At 39.9% G+C, this 17,569-nt stretch overlaps 1 protein-coding gene across 2 annotated transcripts; it reads right to left on the bottom strand.

Annotated features, from left to right (window-relative positions):
• Nucleotides 1–5,046: 5,046 nt before the first annotated feature.
• On the bottom strand, nt 5,047–14,257 carry LOC127377813 (histone-lysine N-methyltransferase SUV39H1). 2 transcript variants are annotated; one of them, XR_007887756.1, is made up of 7 exons: nt 14,184–14,257; nt 13,149–13,294; nt 11,337–11,996; nt 8,957–9,103; nt 8,443–8,572; nt 7,976–8,263; nt 7,601–7,740 (listed from the first exon to the last, which is right to left on the bottom strand). XR_007887756.1 is itself a non-coding variant. In XM_051426075.1 (6 exons), exons 1-6 carry the CDS (start codon nt 14,200–14,202, stop codon nt 7,607–7,609), a joined length of 1,236 nt encoding a protein of 411 aa, XP_051282035.1. In that variant the 5' UTR covers nt 14,203–14,257; the 3' UTR covers nt 5,047–7,606. The 2 variants fall into 2 exon arrangements, 1 of the variants encoding a protein (XP_051282035.1); XM_051426075.1 differs by lacking the exon at nt 7,976–8,263 and having other exon boundaries at nt 5,047–7,740.
• Nucleotides 14,258–17,569: the final 3,312 nt, after the last annotated feature.

The following is a 17,569-nucleotide window of genomic DNA, read 5'->3' as shown; positions in this document are numbered from 1 at the left end:
TCTGATTTTCAGCTGGATGTGGTCAATCTGCTAGGAGAAATACATAAAAGTGTAATAAATTCCACCATAATGTGGCACTACCACTTTTATTAAATTTTATCACATAGACGTGTTCAGGTCGGGACTCTTATCAAACATGTGAAGTTCCATTGAGATTGGATCATGTACCCTGGAGTTGTGACAACTTCCTGTTTCATGGCAAAACGTCGAATTTTGACGCCACGTCACGCCACGGGCACGCTGTTTGACGCACAGTCACAAAGAGCACGACTTTTAATCGTGAATGTCTTTAGATTGCAGTGTCCAGATGTGAAGTCGATCTGATCAATTCCCTAGGAGTAGTTTGTTAACATACAACATCAAAAATGACAGCTAAATCCAAAATGGCTGACTTCTTGTTGGGTTTGCGAAATGGCTCTGAGAGGATTTTTCGTACGTCCTGACATGATACATATGCCTGCCAATTTTCATACATGTCCATGAAACAGGACACCGGGGCTTCGTTTTTAAAAATTTGTAGGGGCCGCTATTGAGCCCTTTTTCCGTGCATATGTCAGAGAGCCATAAATGCACCAAGTTTCGCCACGACTCCGGTACATTTACATACAGCAGCACACAGATTTACCTCTGCCGTCTCTCCACAGAGAGTTGGTACAATCCCTCTTTCAGGAACAGTCTTTCAGCCAGTCCAGTGTTGTACTGACCGAGATTGTGAAAACAGTCCAACACAAGTGGTTCACACACGAAACCAAAATAAAAAAAATTAAAAAATACAATTATGAACCTGAAAAGGGGAATAATATGTCTCCTTTAAAGCATGTCTTTCTCTAGCCAATGTCTACAGGTCCAGGAAATGGTCAAAACAAACGTGCTGCTTAGCCAAAAAGGAGCTCTGTGCATCTGCACTCGATTGCTCTTACTGAACGACCTTGACCCGTCTGTGACCTTAAAACTGTAATCTAGTGGTTTGAAATTGAATTTTGAAATTGAAAATTGAGAGCTGGTTCCACAGGAGAGGAGCTTGGTAACTGAAGGCTCTGGCTCCTGTTCTACTTTTAGAGACTATAGGAACCACAAGTAGCCCAGCATTCAGAGAACGTAGTGTTCTAGTGGGGTAATAGGGTACTATGAGCTCTTTAAGATATGAAGGGGCCTGACCATGAAGAGCTTTATAGGTGAGGAGGAGGATTTTAAATTCTATTCTACATTTTACAGGGAGCCAATGCAGAGAAGCTAGTACAGGAGAGATGTGATCTCTTTTTCTAGTTCCTGTCAGTACTCGTGCTGCAGCGTTCTGAATTAATTGGAGCATCTTAGTGGATTTATTGGGGCACCATTGCCACTGGGCTTCCCTCAGAATTCGATTCATGGCTCCAGAAAAAATAGACTTGACCGCAAAAAGTCTGCTTTGTGTCTGGTAATACTTTAAGTGGGCGATCTGACTGAGGGGCTAAAATACAATTAAAAGGGTTGGTCTGCATATGGAGGTGGTGGAGTGGATGGATGGCTCAAACTAATACTGGGCTTTAACTCAGGAGACTGCTTTTTGTGTCCCATGTGAAACCAAACTATTTATTTTAAGTAACACATAAATTACTTAAGTCACGTAACGTACTAATGTAAGTAATGTGAGGTACATAATGTAACATATAATCTTCTAATCTCAAGTCGTTTTTGTGCCTAAAGCTAACCAAACTGCGACCATTTCACTACATTAACCCACTCAAGCTTTATTGTAGTGTGAACAGACGTTGCATAATTATTGTTGCTTACTTGGCCGCACAGCCCTCTGCGTCCAGAAATGATCCTAGGGGGATATCTACAGCATCATATTTTGAGACGTTGAACTTGGGACTGAACATCCAGTTTTGAAAGCTGAATGATGATGATGATGGTATGGTAGTATGATGAATCAGCACCATTGTTCCATTCTGTTACTCAAATGGTCTGTTCACCCAAACTACCAAAACCTCACTAATCAATACTTCTGCCAACAAGTGTATTTGGTTCCATTTGTCCAGGGTTTCTGTCTCTGAGATGTTTGCCTCAACAGACACTACAATGGAGTTTAGCAGAACCTTGTTCTTGGTGCTCAAATAGCTACAAAAGTCAACATCTCATTCCAGAAACAGTGTCCCATGGTAATCCACCGAACACACTGTGACAGTTTTCATTGGGTCAAATACTTTTATATATACATTTGAACTGCTTCACTGACACCAGTATTTAGACGCACACAAGTAAAACAAGTCATTTCATAAAGCTTTGTGGAGGTTTCTAAAATAAGCCTTAAAAAGCAAGCCTTCAATACAGAGAGAAACAGTACTGATTACATTGAAAAATGTGATGTGTATTTGTGGTTCAAATAGTGGTTGTTGGTAATGTATCTGTGACCCCAACAGACATGATTATATTGGTTTATATGATTTTTTTGCTTTCATGGGAGTTCAGCTCCCACTGGCTCCCACATAACTCTCATAATGGCTGTGCAGAGCACTAAAGAAATTTTAATATTTTATAAAAATGTATGGAAACAAATACATGCATGCATACCTGCAACGTGACGAAACAAATTATATCTAAACTTGTACAGCATGCATTTGAAAATGGTCAGCTAAGACTTGCATACAAACTGGTATGGTCCCTGGTATGGAGTGGTGAGTTTCCCTTCAAAGGTTATACTCACATAACTTTCCATTTAAATTTGTCACAAAGGAAATCTGTTATTTGTAGAGAACATGAATGCTGGGATTGGAGAGTGTATTACACCAGAGGCTGAACTTTTAACATGCTATTACACCCAACAGGAACTGTTCATTTTGTTCTGCATCTCTTTTAAGTCGCATTAGGAAGGGATCTCTTTACATCCAGTATAAAGAGGAGAAACATTACAGACACTAAAATCTTCAGTTTACATATGGGCACAAGTATTGTATTAAGAAAGACTTGAAAAAACCTGAATCAATCTTTAAACCTTCTCAGTTGATTTGTCCCCTCATGAAGTGCATACAGACATCAGACTGCAGTCAGGAAGAAAGTAAACTGTTCCTGACCAGTGCCATGGTTTCATCTGACCCAGACACCAGCCTCTGGCTGATCTCACCGGTGTGTTCACCTTTCATTGACATCAACCACCTGTGTCTCTACACTCAGAGCTCAGGAAGTCCTGATCCTCCACAAATCCAAAGCAATCCGTGCCACATGAGGTGAGGTAGAGACTCTCATTGTTAGATGATTGGCTGTTACAGAGGACATACTGAACACCACTCCTGCGTATATTCTCATCCAAGGAGCTTCCAAAGCAGCCCTGATCACCCAGCTGATCGGCAGAATTAGGCCAGACTTTGGTGTCATGACCCCTCCATCTCCCACGCTGATACAGTTATAGTTTACTCCAAACAGTGATTCAGTATATACCAAAAATATGTAAAACCTCTGGATCTGGAATACATATCCATTCATTGTTCTCTTTATGACCACCAAGCCACCGTGCTGCCCTACATGCGGTTATAGAGCTACAATACTATTAACATAAAATGTAATTTAAAGGCCAATTAGACTAGGCTGGTATAGCTACACGTTTTGATAAAGGCTGGTCACAATTAGAGGCCTGGTCCGGATTTCATGAAAATTCTTTGGATGTGTAAAACCTCTGAAAACCCCTTGAGTCGCCCGCTTGAGTGAGTTCTAAGCTGCTTATATTGTCTACACAATGTAAGTATACAATATAACTTTTTTCAATATGGACATGATACACATCGTCAGATCAGTTAGATTCTCCACAATTTAATTAATTCCTAATTGATGTTATTCAATAGAAGTAATATTCATAGTAGTTTAAATAAACAATTCAATAGTATTTCCATCTTTGCTGAGCAATCATTTTGTGCAAAAGGAATTAAAGGCCTGTCCCATATAGAGGCCTGTTCAAATAAAGGCAGGTTCATAACATTATGACCACAGACAGGTGAAGGGAATAACACTAATTATCATCACTCTTATCAGACATGTGAATTTTGATGTTGATCGGACAAAGTACAGTGAAATTACAGCAACTTCCTGTTTCTTGGCAAAAGATCAAAATTTGGTACCATCTCTCCATCTTCTCCCTGATGGAGGTCTCTGAATCCAAAGTTAATACTGTTGTGAACTCTGGATTCACTCTTACTAAAAAGACATACAGATTAATTACCATAATTGACATTTCCATTAAAGAAGGGAAGTTCCTGAAGAATGGGAAGTCAGCCAGAGTGCCAGTTCATAAATCAGGGGACCTGACTGATGTGAGTAATAACATGCCTATTAGCATTTTACCCATCGTCTCCGAATGTCTCGAAATGTGCTGCTGAACACTCATCTTAACAATAGCCGTGTGTCAGGGGAGTCACCAAATCTTCAAAAAGGGGCACTAGGTCTTCATTCCTTTCTGTGAAGAAAACAACATTAAATGAATTGTTTTAAGTAAAGATAATTATTTAAAACTGCAAAAAAAAAACTTTATTTACTGAAACTTTCACTTTATCCTGACAGTAGAACATGAGACAGATAATCTGTGAAAAATCAGGTTCCTCTGGCTCCTCCTACAATCAACAATGCTGAAGAGCCTTTCTCTTTATTTGCTCTGATTGGTTGTTTTGGTTTAGGCCCAGTAGATTCTTGCAAATGCCTTAAGGAGCACTAGAACAAACCAGATGATTATGTGTCTCATGTACTACTGTCAGGATACAGAAAACATGACAAAAAGATATTTTTATAGAAATAACCTACTGCAACTTTAAGATGTGAACAGGGTAAGGGTACAGGGAAGAGCTGAACACAAGCTATATTCAGAGCCTTCACTCTGATAAACCATCTGAACCATGCAGACACCCTGTAATAGGAGGAAACAAAAGGTAAACATTTTCTATATGTGGGGGGCAGCTATAGCTGGTCCAAAGCACCATCTAGTGGTAAAAAGTGTTTCATATGAAAAAAAAAAAAAACCTCTCAGTCCTACCCACCCAGTACATGTTAAATGTAGTACAAATACAACAGTAAAAGCATGAGAAAACTTTATAAGAATTTATTTACATTATTTTTGTTCTTCACCTATAAGCAAGTCACACTGAAACTACAACTACAACTAAAATGTTTAAATATACAGCGTAAAATAATCAGCTATTTAATCACAAAACACATACTGTACAGTCACAAGGAACTTTAACTGAACAAGCAATTGCAGTATCTCCATACTTCACCATTAAAGGGTCAGTTCACCATAATGAAAAAATCCCTCAAGAAAGTAGAAAAATATGCATCGTCTTCTGGATGAACTTAGCCTTTAACCCCTAAAGTTTCCCCATAATAACACTAAATAAGTAGCCAGGTGTAAAATATATCCAGAACCTTCCATCATCGGTAGGGCTGTTGAAAGGAAGCGCACAAACACACAGAAACACATTATTGGCTGAGCTGAGAGTTACTCCCTCCCTGTAGTTTGTCTGCACATTCCAGTTTATTGCATAGTAAGCCATGTCTTGGGGACACCTGTGAGACATGCTACGTATTGATCTGTTGTTGAAAGCTGGTCACAAATGATCAGACTGACATGCAGATGTGTTGAAGACAAAAGACCTCAGTGTGATTCAAACAAAGTGCTTGCCTCATCTGAAACCCCCTCTTGGAGGAAGGCTTTTTCAACAATCAACACTTACATCTGTGCTACTTTACATGTGATCAACCAGGAAGACACTGTCCATGATCTTGATTAGATGAATTGTACAAATGGATCTAACAGCAGACTTTCAAATATGTACTAACAGTTCATGGAGAGAGATCAGAAAGGCAGTGGGATGCAGCCAGGAGGGAAATATGACAGCACCTCACCTTCCAGTGTGGACATTCAGAATAGCTAGTAATGCTTTTTACTTGGTAGTTGGACAACACAATGAACAAACCAGTTTCTTTTTTTTAAGTGTACTGACCTCAACCATCATGCACTGTTAAATTAACTGAGCATCAGGAGCACAGTGAAACACAAGTGACAACACTGAAGGTAAAACAAACAAATAGCATTAAAAAAAATTACATATTGAACTACATCTCAATCAGAGCAGAAAAAATAACACATTTGGTCTTGGACAGTTAAGTTCAGAAGAACAGGAGTCTCTGCCAACAGAACAAATGGCAACATTTGCAACAAGCAGGATAACAGCATGTATGTGGTGCACACAGGTAAGCTCATGTCTACAAACTATGGCCTGTTCGATTTGTGTGAGCAAGTTCAAGCACTGACACTTGGTGCTACAACAATATTGGTGTTGATTTCGTTCCAGTTAATTACAACTGTAATTTTAGACTTTTGAATCACTTCTATCAGCTTTGCACTCACCACATTAGTGGTTGAGATGTGGGAACACTGCAAAAGAATCCCAAGAGGACATGAAATACGAGCAGTCAGGCAATAGGACAGGTTGGAAACAAAACCAACAGTTCATTTCATCCACTGTATTTAAACTACAGTAATTCCATTCTGTCAAAGTTCACCAGTCAGACCTAAATAAAGTTGGCCAACATGGACATTTGTTTGGATACTGTTAGGGTATCTGTTTGTTTGATGGATTGTCTTTTTTGGTGATAACATGTTAATCTCAGTGTGTTTAGATTGGCAGCCAAAGGGTGGTTTGGCCATACTATGTGACCCTCAGATACATGGGTTAATACACTGCAGCCCCACACCAACAGACTGCTCTGCACTGTGTGTTCTGACCCCTTTCTATCAGAACCAGCATTAACTGTTTCAGCAGTTTGAGCTACAGCAGCTCGTCTGTTGGATCGGACCACACAGGCCAGCCTTCACTCCCCACGTGCATCAATGAGCCTTGGCCCCCCATGACCCTGTCCCCGCTACCTGTCAGTGGTCATTATGTTATGGCTAATTGGTGTATATGTACATACTGTATAGCTTATGTCATATTTTGTATGCATTAGTCGTCTAAATTTTATTTTGAAAGCTGGCCAACATGAAGGTCCCAACCAGTTTGTGTTACTTGGCCCATCAGACTTCTTTTTAGTGATGTTCCCAGATCTCAGCTACTTGTGGTTACAATACTGTCACTGGCAAATGTGATGAGAAAAACTAAAACCCAAGCTGTAATAAACCAGAATTATCATTTTACAGTGATGAAAAGGCATGGGCATGTAGCGGTCATGTTTTTGCGGACTACGTTTTTAGAGCACAGAAGACGCAACCACAAAAAATGTTTTACTCAAAAAGTAAATGGCTGTTGTCTTGTGTTGCACTCTGTATGGACTAATATACATGCTCACTCATCTATTTTATCTATGCCATTTAAAGTGGACGGAGAAAGATCATTTAAAATCATTGGAATTAAGTACTCAAAGAATGATTCACTGGAAGTCAAGAAGTTCTACATTCTGTTGAAGTTAATCAGATTTGAAACTCTGAATTGTGATTCTCATCTTGGGAGAATTTGTCATGTTCACATATAAAAAAACACCCACGAGAATTTTAGCTTTCATAAAAAAAATAAAATTCATATACAAATCTGTACAGTTTTCCACATCTTTACACAGATGAGGGTGTTGAATTCCCAGCAGTCCCTTGTCAGAACAAGTACTTTCGGCATGAGTCTGATCCACATCGACACTCCACTCGAATCCTCTTCTTTGGAGAGCTGGGGAGCCCCGCTAGACTGAAACTTGAGTCCATTTTGGTGCTTTCTGTGTCCACTGGATCAACTGGAAATAATAAACAGGAGTTAGAAACAACTCTTATCAACAATTAACATGCAAAATAACTTTGCTTGACCCTTTCACAAATTTATCCTCACCTTATGGACTGCTAGTAATGCGATGGTGTGGTGTACAAGACAACATTATACATTTTTCAGATAGATTTTGTCTGTGAGGAAAGCATCAGTTTCATTTTTACAAAGAAAAGCCAATAAGCATTGTTTTGCAGTTTATACCCTACCTCAGAATTTAAATATATGTTGTAGATTTTTGTCTGGTAAATTAGCTTATTTCTGGGCAGTAGTATCTCAGTCTTTAGGGGCTTGACTTGTTAACTGGAGGGTTGCCATTTCAAGTCCAGCATGAACCACTGTATGGAGTGTGGACTGGTAGCTACGGAGGTTCCACCTTGAGCAAGGCATCGAACCCCTAACTGTTCCCAGGGCACTGCTCCTTGGCAGCCCATCACTCCACCATCTCTCCACATTTGCACGTCTATAATTCCTGTGTGCATTATCGTGTTTTCGGCCTGTGTGTAAAAATTGAGTGAAAAAATGTTATTGTTATTGTATAGAATGCTGCGCGTTAAATCCCTACGTTTAACTATATGATATACTATATTATATTACACAGGACTAGTCTCGGAACTTGATCCCTCAAAATGTCTCTTCAAGTTAACTTCAAATCTGCTGAATCAATGACACTTACTTTGCATCTTGTAGTCAAAGGTGAGCTCCTCTCCTGCCCGGATAGCCCGTGTTGAAAATAAAGCAATTCTTGGGAGCCTCTCATCAATGTTGTTGATGAAAACATTAAATACCTGCAGGTTGGGGTTACACTGCAAAAAAAAAAAAAAAAAAAAAAGGGGGACCTTTTCAACCAAGACTACGCTTTCAAATACCAGAACAAAAGAAACAAACATTTCCAAGGTGTATGTGCTGAGAAAAGATCCTTTTCAAGACGCAAATTAATACATGAACAAAATTATTTATCCACATATAAATCAAAGAGAAAAAAGGATGATTGCAGGTTCTGTCATTGACAGGACTTCTTTTTTATGTTTATTCACATTTAGTTTAACTGTGAAACTGTGTGAATTGACAGCTGAAAAAAAGCTTTAAGAACAAGGCACACCGCTACATAGACGCAAATTCAGTGTGTGGGCCTGCCGACAGAGTGACCTTTCAGCAGTATATTCTGTACACAGTCTGAAGACACTCACACTGTGGTTGACAAAGTGGGAGATGTTGCCTTGGTGAGCTGCATCCACTGTATACACGTCCTCCACATAGTCCAGGTCAAACAGGTACGTGGAGCCTTGGCGGTCGTACACGTGACCCCTCCTCTCTGCTTCATCTGTTGTGATGATCTGCAGGATAACACAGGACATTACTGGAACAAACACTTCAATGTATTTGGTCAATTTTGGACACTACACGAAAATAATAATTAATTTAAAATCTAAAATACCAACATCCGATATTTACTAGAAGTTAGAGGCCGACTGATAAGGGAGTTTTGAGACTGATACTGAGGAGATAGGAGAACCAATACGGCGGCCGATCTATTGAATTTTTGACCTGGAATTAAAATAGACCCTTTGTATGTTGATTGTGCACCACTTTTTAATTGATCATTATCTTAAATAACTTCTTTCAAGAATATTAAATATTCTTTAACCTGTTAAATAACTGAACATATACATTATCAACCAGTTGTAGTTGACATTGCTGAGAGCTGCTTCTTCTCCTTTACTCTGCCAGGTAAACTAAAAAATTGTGAGACAAACCAATGTTGAAACCCAGTATCGTAAATTTAATATAATCAGGATTTGAATGCATCGTTACATCCCTATCAGCCGGTAACACACAGGTATAGTTAGGCCATAGGTTGTGGGTGTGTTCAGGTCCATTACTAGTAAAAAGTACTAATACCAACCCCACAGAGAAATACATCACAAGTAAAAGTTCTACATTCAAAACCTTACTTAGGTAAAAGTATTATAGCTAAATTAGTCATAGTGCAGTAAAATGTTCCGTCAGTGTTTTATTATTATTATATCCGATGGTTTTGGATTGCATTTGACTGTTTTAGATGTTTACGGTTGAGCACATTTCTTTATACTATACAATATATTGGGTAGATTTGGCCTTTGTGCCCTACATTCTGGCCATGATGCCCCAATAAATTAGTTTTTATCAAAAGGCCAAAGAGGCCAAATCTTAAAAATGTCTTAATTCCCAGCCTGAGAGGTGTCTTTTTTGTCAATTGTGGTCCTAAAATTAATCGCTGCCATTAATATAATCTGTTGGCTCCCATTGTTTCCCGATTCTGATATGATATTAAGAAGTTTAACTAGCAGAACACAACTCCTGAAACTGACATGAAGCGATCAGCTAAAGAGAAGACGTATGATGTTGAAAATGTTGGTTCTACGAAACACTTGTGGTTGTACAGTAGTGTTATAGTGTGGTGCTTCTTTTCTCTCATAAACAATCTTTCAGGAAGCACAAAAGACTTACAACAGCCAAATTTCATTATGGCCTATCACAAAGTCGCTCACAGAATTAACTTTAGCATTAATTAGCGACAGCTTATATGACCTACCACCAGCAACTTCTGTCATTACATGCAATGAAATGCTGCACTATAGTGTGCAGCTGTCATTAAGGACCACAGCTAATTTTCCACTACATCCTGGGTGAGGGGGGAAATACAATTAACAATGTCCAGGACAACATGGATTATTTCCAGGATATTTGGTCTTTTTTTTTTATCAATTTCTTGCTGTTTCCATGACTGGAAAACTAGTCTCTAAATTTCCAGGTTTTTCTGGATTTTGCAGGACATGTGCGAACCCTGACTGGATTAGGGAAGAGAAACTTCTTGAAATGCCATCACCTTTCGTTTTCTCCACTGAGTGAAATCCCGGCTACTTTATGCATTTTCAGTGGTGTAATGGGAAAACTGTGCATGCTCTTCATCATAGAAAACCAGAGCAGCTCCAGCCATCTGTGGCACAGCAGCTTTCAGTGTTGATAGACTATGACACGAGATCTCTGTGATCTGTGACTCAAATAGAGATGCAATCTGGGGAACCCGGTTAGCTCAGTTGGTAGAGCTGGCGTCCTATATACCGAGGCTGAGTCCTTGCTGCAGCGGCCCAGGGTTCGAATCCATCCTGCGGCCCCTTGCTGCATGTCATCCCCTCTCTTTGCCCCCCATCCTGTCTGTCTTCAGCTGTCACTGTCATACAGGCAAAAAAAGCCCCAAAAAAGACTTGAAATAAAAAAAATAGTGATACAATCCAAACCGTGAGTTTTGTTAATAACGAAAATAATCGTTAGTTGCAGCCCTATTCTGTAATATCAGCATTGGACATCAGAATAAAAGTGTGAGCCAACCATATAATTCTAACATGACAGCTGTCATGGGGAATTATTATGTAATTTGTGCCTTGTGACAGTTCATGTAAACCTCAGGACTGTTTGGTCTGTCTTATTACCTTAGATGACGTTTCCATGATTTAAAAGCTGCCTTAGGCCAAAAACTGTAAAGGTGAAAGGGCAGACTGACTTTTGCAGACTTCGAGCAGGTCCTACCTCTCCCACGTACTCCATGACGAATGTGTTCTTCTTGATACGTTGCAAAGTGCGGACGCCCCATCCCCGGCCGTTCTCTGTCTTAAAGATGCACAGGTCAAACTGGATGCCTTTCTGCACCACTCTGTTGGGACAATCGGAGCCACAGATGCATCTGGAATTACACTCATATATGGGTTTCCCCGGGCGGATCCTGACCTGCCCCCTGTCATTGTAGGCCATGCGGTGCAGGGAGGCCCCAGGGCAGCAACCATTCACCGGCTCCTCTGAACAGTTCTTACACTCACAACCCACAGCCATCTCATTTAACACGATGCCCATGCCCACTTTGTAGTTGTTGATGTAGGTGAAGTCTTTTGGGGGGCCCTCAAAGTCCACTTCGTTAATGACAAAAATGCGACCTGGGTGGTTGCGAGTCTGGTTCAAATGGGCCTCCCATCGCTGCAGACTCTGACGGAGTTTAGCTTTCCGGACCAGGAATGAGGCAACTTCTTTATCCAGCTTTTTGGGGATGCAGCGTCTTTTGTGGCGCCTGAGCTCCTGATCCAGGTCCAGGTGAAACTGCTTCATTAGTTTGGGGCATTTGAGGTTCCTCTTGGGTTCCCACGTGTTATCGGACTCTGGGAAACCCCTCCACTTTACCAGATAGAACTCTTCCTCCTAAAACACAGAATAAATTCAATCAGCGACACAGATTAGATTCCTTCTCATTTCTAGTTTGTGTATCCTTTTTTGTATGTTAACATAGTCAACAGATGACACACAGACAATAGCTATTCTCAGTGGTAAAGTGCTAGTGGGTTCACAATTAACAGCACCAAACCAGCACGCATGGCTTTGTGAGGGCCAAGACCCACGGTCCCACCCACACTTCTGGCCTTAAACATAAAATGCTCTCATTTCTATATGGCAGCTGGAAGTTTCCACCCTAGACATGTAGAGCAGTTCGCTTTCTTTCAGAAAAAAACTCTGAAAAAAGCAACTGTTTAACTGCACTGTGTGACGGGACCGTAGGGGATGTGGCAGTTCACCAGCTGTGGTATGTTAGTCAGCTTACAGTGGGGGCACACAGGTGGCAGGTTGCATGTGAACCTGGCTGTCCATATCAGAAATTAATTTCTCTGTGCTGGTCAACAACCAATTCTGCTCTTACAATCACACGTACAGCTGATCTTTATAATAATCTAATGAATTATGGGTTTATGGATAAGCAAGGTGTTGCTTCTTTTGTGATAATCTGCTAGAGAGGCCTCCTATCCGAGTGTGTGTGTGCGCACACTTGTCTCTCGTTCTTTGTTTAGACACAACTGACAAATATGTGGAATAGGTACGTAATTTAAAATAAACTAATAATCTAATAAATATACTGGATGGGCAGATTTGGATATTTTATAATGTGGGGGGAACGTGAAAGTGAAATGGTTTGGCAAGAATGGGATGCATAGTTTAGCATTTATCAGAATCAGATTATTTAATATATCATTTATATCATTAATAATAGTAATAATCAGTATGTTTTCCTGCCGGATTGGCTCATGGAAAAAAATAGAAAAGACGCTGGAACAATTGCTGGAGAGCTTGAGTTGACAGCAGAGCTCCACGCCATGGCACGCACAGAGTAGGGTAACATTTAACCAAAATATGGCTATACGCAAAATCCACATCACAGAAGCTGGTAAAATTTGTGACAGCATTATAATGATGTACTGTAGTTCCGCAGAGATGCCCTGACCTACAAATCTTGTTCTCCAGATGTAAGAAAACATGTTTGGTACAGACCCAAAACAATTCATTATTATTTTATTACCATACCTTAATCTTCTTGTAGTCACAGAGGAATTCCACCTCATAGTCGTTGACGTTGGCTCTGTTCACCCCAAGCTGTTTACAGTGGAGCCTCTCTCGGCGACACAGGGCTTCCAGCTCATCCCAGGACACCTTGCAGGGCACGCTGCAATCTGACACAGCAACCCCCTTTAGGTAAATGTCATATGCAAAGAGGCCACGCAAAACTCCACTTAAAAGGCATTCGATTTAAACTGCCACTGATCACTGCTGCAGGTGCAAAGCATTAAAGCATTAAAGCATTACTTCTGTATGTGCTGACTTTGATTGTATGTGTTCATTTAACTCCGCCCGTTCCGCCAAACACGGCAGTGAAGAATGATAGTGAAACCGTGGAAAGCACGTTAAAAAGCACAAGGTGAACTGAAAGACTGTGCTTAGTACGTCAACAGCTATGTGAACCGACTACAACCTTGTCTTCGACTTTAATATTACTTTTTAATGTATGACGGTTACAGAGAAAGAACGACGTATGTATTTTAAGAAAAACGTCACTAAGCAGATGTTCCAAATCGACTCTCGAACCAGTTTTTAGGTTTAAATCGTCGCGTGCATTATCCCCCGTGGAAAGATCAAACAGCCAAAAACACATAATGCCATTTAAACACTGACGTGACGCTGCATGGCGCATGAGGCTGATCGAGTAACGTTGCAGTGTTTGCCCGCTAAACCTCACAGAATGCCCCTTACACTACAAAGCGCTAAACTACATTTATAAACGGACTGTATGCGTCCTACAGTACACAACCTCAGCAGACCAATGAACGAATTAAGTAATTCACGGGCGAAAAGAGGCTGCCTTTAACTGCACAAGTACTTAACTTACGACAACTACTTCGTCTTCCTAGAATCACCATGATATACAACCCCACAGCTCGCGTTAATCTTATGTGAAGTCGAGGACAAGCGTCCATATTCGAGCTCTTTAAAGAGTTTACACTTACACTTACACAAATATCAATAGTAAATAAACGTATAATAGAGTATAAAGTCATATCTTACCTTTCAAATTTTCCGCCATGTTTACCGCACAGCCGCCAAAATAGGAGTGGGAGGTTTCGACCGCAATGTCTGACTGTAGCTGCTGCTGATTGGACGAGCGACACATGTCAGTCCCCTCATTGGTTCAGATGTAGTCAGGAGGTTCTTCCGGAAGACACATATCGGTGGATGGTAAACCGGAAGTTGGAGGAGAATTGTTTGGACAGAGAGACGGCGGATTTCAATCCAACTCTATCCTGAGTGAGTGAGTGAGTGAGTGAGTGAGTGAGTGAGTGAGGGAGGGAGTGAGTGAGGGAGGCGATGAGTTGTAGTTCAGATGGTGATGTGACAGGTGGCCTTCAGATATGGAGTTTAGCCAAACAAAAAGGCAAAGGAAAAAATAATGGTCTAAGCGAGTAGTGGAGGAGAGGGTACTCAATAATATCAATAACAACAATATGAGCTTCCTGCAGTACCAGAGTACCAGGATAAGGGATGAACCCGGGATATGTTGGTTATCCTGGCTGAATTTAGCCTCAAGTCGGTTGCATGAAAGCAGGTTAAACTTATCCCGGCCAAGTTACTATGGTGATTTATTCTCTGCAGCTAGCCTGCTCCAGACCAGGCTAACAGCCGGGCTAACATAACCGGGCTAACAATCCAGGTGATTCACCTGTATTTCCACCATCAGTCCTGTGAGGAATTAATGTGTTTTACAGCATGTCCATGGTCTTTCTAAGTATGTTGTATCATTTTAATTATCCTGCATTAAAATATTACATATATATTGTCATTTCTCATTTCATTTAAATCTGTTGGCTGTTTGTAATTGCAACAGTCTTTTTATATTGATTCAAGTGGTAGTATTATTACTCAGGACAAGTGTTATATTGCTATGCTAATGAAGACTGCTCGTCAAAATGCATAAATATGTGTTTTATTGCAGTAATTGAGATTACAAAACACAGCTGATGAAGTTGCAAAGGTGTTTTCAATGAAAACTGTGACAAGGGCAATATAGTACATATATATTATGCCATGCCGTTTAGGAAATGAATCTTTGAATATATAGACTGAAACTTGACTGGTCATCAAGGCACTGCTGCCATCTTGTAGAAGTGAGAATGAGTCAGTCAGGAACCTTGTGGCAGCAATACTGATCAATGAGGACATTATTAACTCATTGGCAAGTGCTTGTATGGGCCAAGATCCTCCCGATAGTACCCGTGCCCCATACCGTTCTCCTGACGAAGAAGTTCACTTCCTTTTTAATGGTGGCAGGCCGACTACAACAGGCCTCAGGCTAAATCCTGACAGAAAAAGCAAAAAAGTTTTCCAGTTTAAGAAAGTATTGTAATATTTCAACTGATGCCATTTTGTAAAACCAGCTAATTCTGAAGGCTATCACTTTGATGAAAAGGATACAACTAGGTTTTCAATTTCATTCAGTATTCTCACATTTTTATCAGTATATCCAAGATTCATTCCATATATCCAAAGATTAATTTCCTAAACGACATGCCATAATATATATATATATATATATATATATATATATATATAATATAGACATTCAACATGTCAGCAGACACCTAATCTATTCACCTCATTTTTTTTAACTTGCTGCCAGGTCCTTTTTATGGCCAGACAAGTTTGTTCTTTATGAAGGATAAAAAGATAAAATAGATAAAAACAGATTAAGTGACACACATTGTGGATAATTGTTTGCACTTAATCATACTCTACATTTAAGTAACATGCACCTCTACTTGCCACATTTAAAGCAAAGTGTACAACAGTTGATTAGTGGACTTAAAGTAACTCCTTTAGTCCTTTAATTGGAGCCTAATTATGACAGTTCCAGTGGAGCACTGTTTATTAATTGTACAGTTTTGGACTACTTAAGCATTAAGCCGGTCCGCTATTGTCTGCCAGGCTTTCTCTCTTTCTTTAATTATGGCATTGGTATTGCCTTTTTTTCTTATATCTTTCACCTCTTCATAGAACTCCATCAGGAGCTGTTGTTCAGCGGCCGTGAAATATGAAGCGCGACTCTTATTCATGTTCCTATCGGTGATTCTGTGAGCGATAGCGAGGTCTAGTTCAGTATGCCGTGAACGCGCACTTATCCCGACTATCTACACCTGGCTTAACATAGCCGCGCCTTTTAATCCTGGCTCGGCAAACGTGCAACCAATTAGGCCAGGATGCACCGAGCAGGCTAGGTCAAGCCACGCTTGCTCAATTATCCTGGATTTCTTTATCCTACTTTTGTGCAATACCCCTCGGAGGCTGCACTTTCAGGACCGGATTTCTGGGACCGCGATAGCACTTTTAAAGGTTTATTCCACCCAAATACTACTTTATTCAAATACTTATAGTTTTAAAGGTTTATTCCACCCCGACACTTACAATTCAACTTATTTGCTAAGAGTTACATGTTGGGCAATCTGTGTAATTAGCTCATTATACTCAGGTAAATATGGATCATATGCTATGCCTTTACAGTCAACTTGAAAGGTTGGAGAGAGACAAAGCAATAAGTCTGGGGACAGACTGAAGAATTTATATATATTTATAAAAAACAAACCAAGAACAATACAACTACTTTTTGCTGAAGAGCGGGGTTAGGAGGGTTAGAGGTACAGGTACAATTAACAATTATCTGTTCAAAAATGTATTCACTTACCCAATCCAAGTCACAAAATTAAAGTTATGTAACTAAATTACTTTCCATTACTTTTGGATTGCCTCAATATCAAATATGAAAATAAATATCGATAAGAAGTATTGATTCAAGTGTATTCTATAAGAAAACAGAACAATGTAACCTTATAAAAGAAAATGGAAACAGCATCCCAACTGTGACTTCTGCTTCTTCAGGGGTGGAAGCTAGAGAGGAGTTTTTAGACATCAAATATCTAAATCTATGTTGAGTGCTAATAATGATGGGGGGTCTCAGAATGCTATTTAATTTTATAATGGCATTCTACTGTTTGCAATGGAACGCTAGAAGCTTGTTTGGAAATGGACAAGAATTAAAAAAGTTTGTAGCAGAATCTGAAGTCAAACCTGATATTGTTTGCATTGAAGAAACTAACCTTGATTTTATTATACCTGGGTATGAGTCTGTCAGGTTTGATTTAGGTGAAAAACCAAGGCGGAGGTTGTGCAACATTTTGTAAGGAATGGGATATCATTCAGAAGAATAGCAACTTCAACAGAAATAGACCCTTGTTAAGCCTAGAACCTTAGAGGAAATAGTAAGGAGACAAGGAAATAGGAAAGAAATAAAGTGCAGAGACTTCAATGCGCATAATAGTCTTTGGGGGACTAAGCATACTGACAATAATAGAGAAGTAGTGGAAGAACTGATGGAAATTGGTACAAGAATTGACATATGTTCC

Source organism: Dicentrarchus labrax, unplaced genomic scaffold, assembly GCF_905237075.1.
Source record: "Dicentrarchus labrax unplaced genomic scaffold, dlabrax2021, whole genome shotgun sequence".
NCBI lineage: Eukaryota > Metazoa > Chordata > Actinopteri > Moronidae > Dicentrarchus > Dicentrarchus labrax.
Note: the sequence above shows the minus strand (reverse complement) of the source record. Positions and strands in the feature narration are given on the sequence as shown.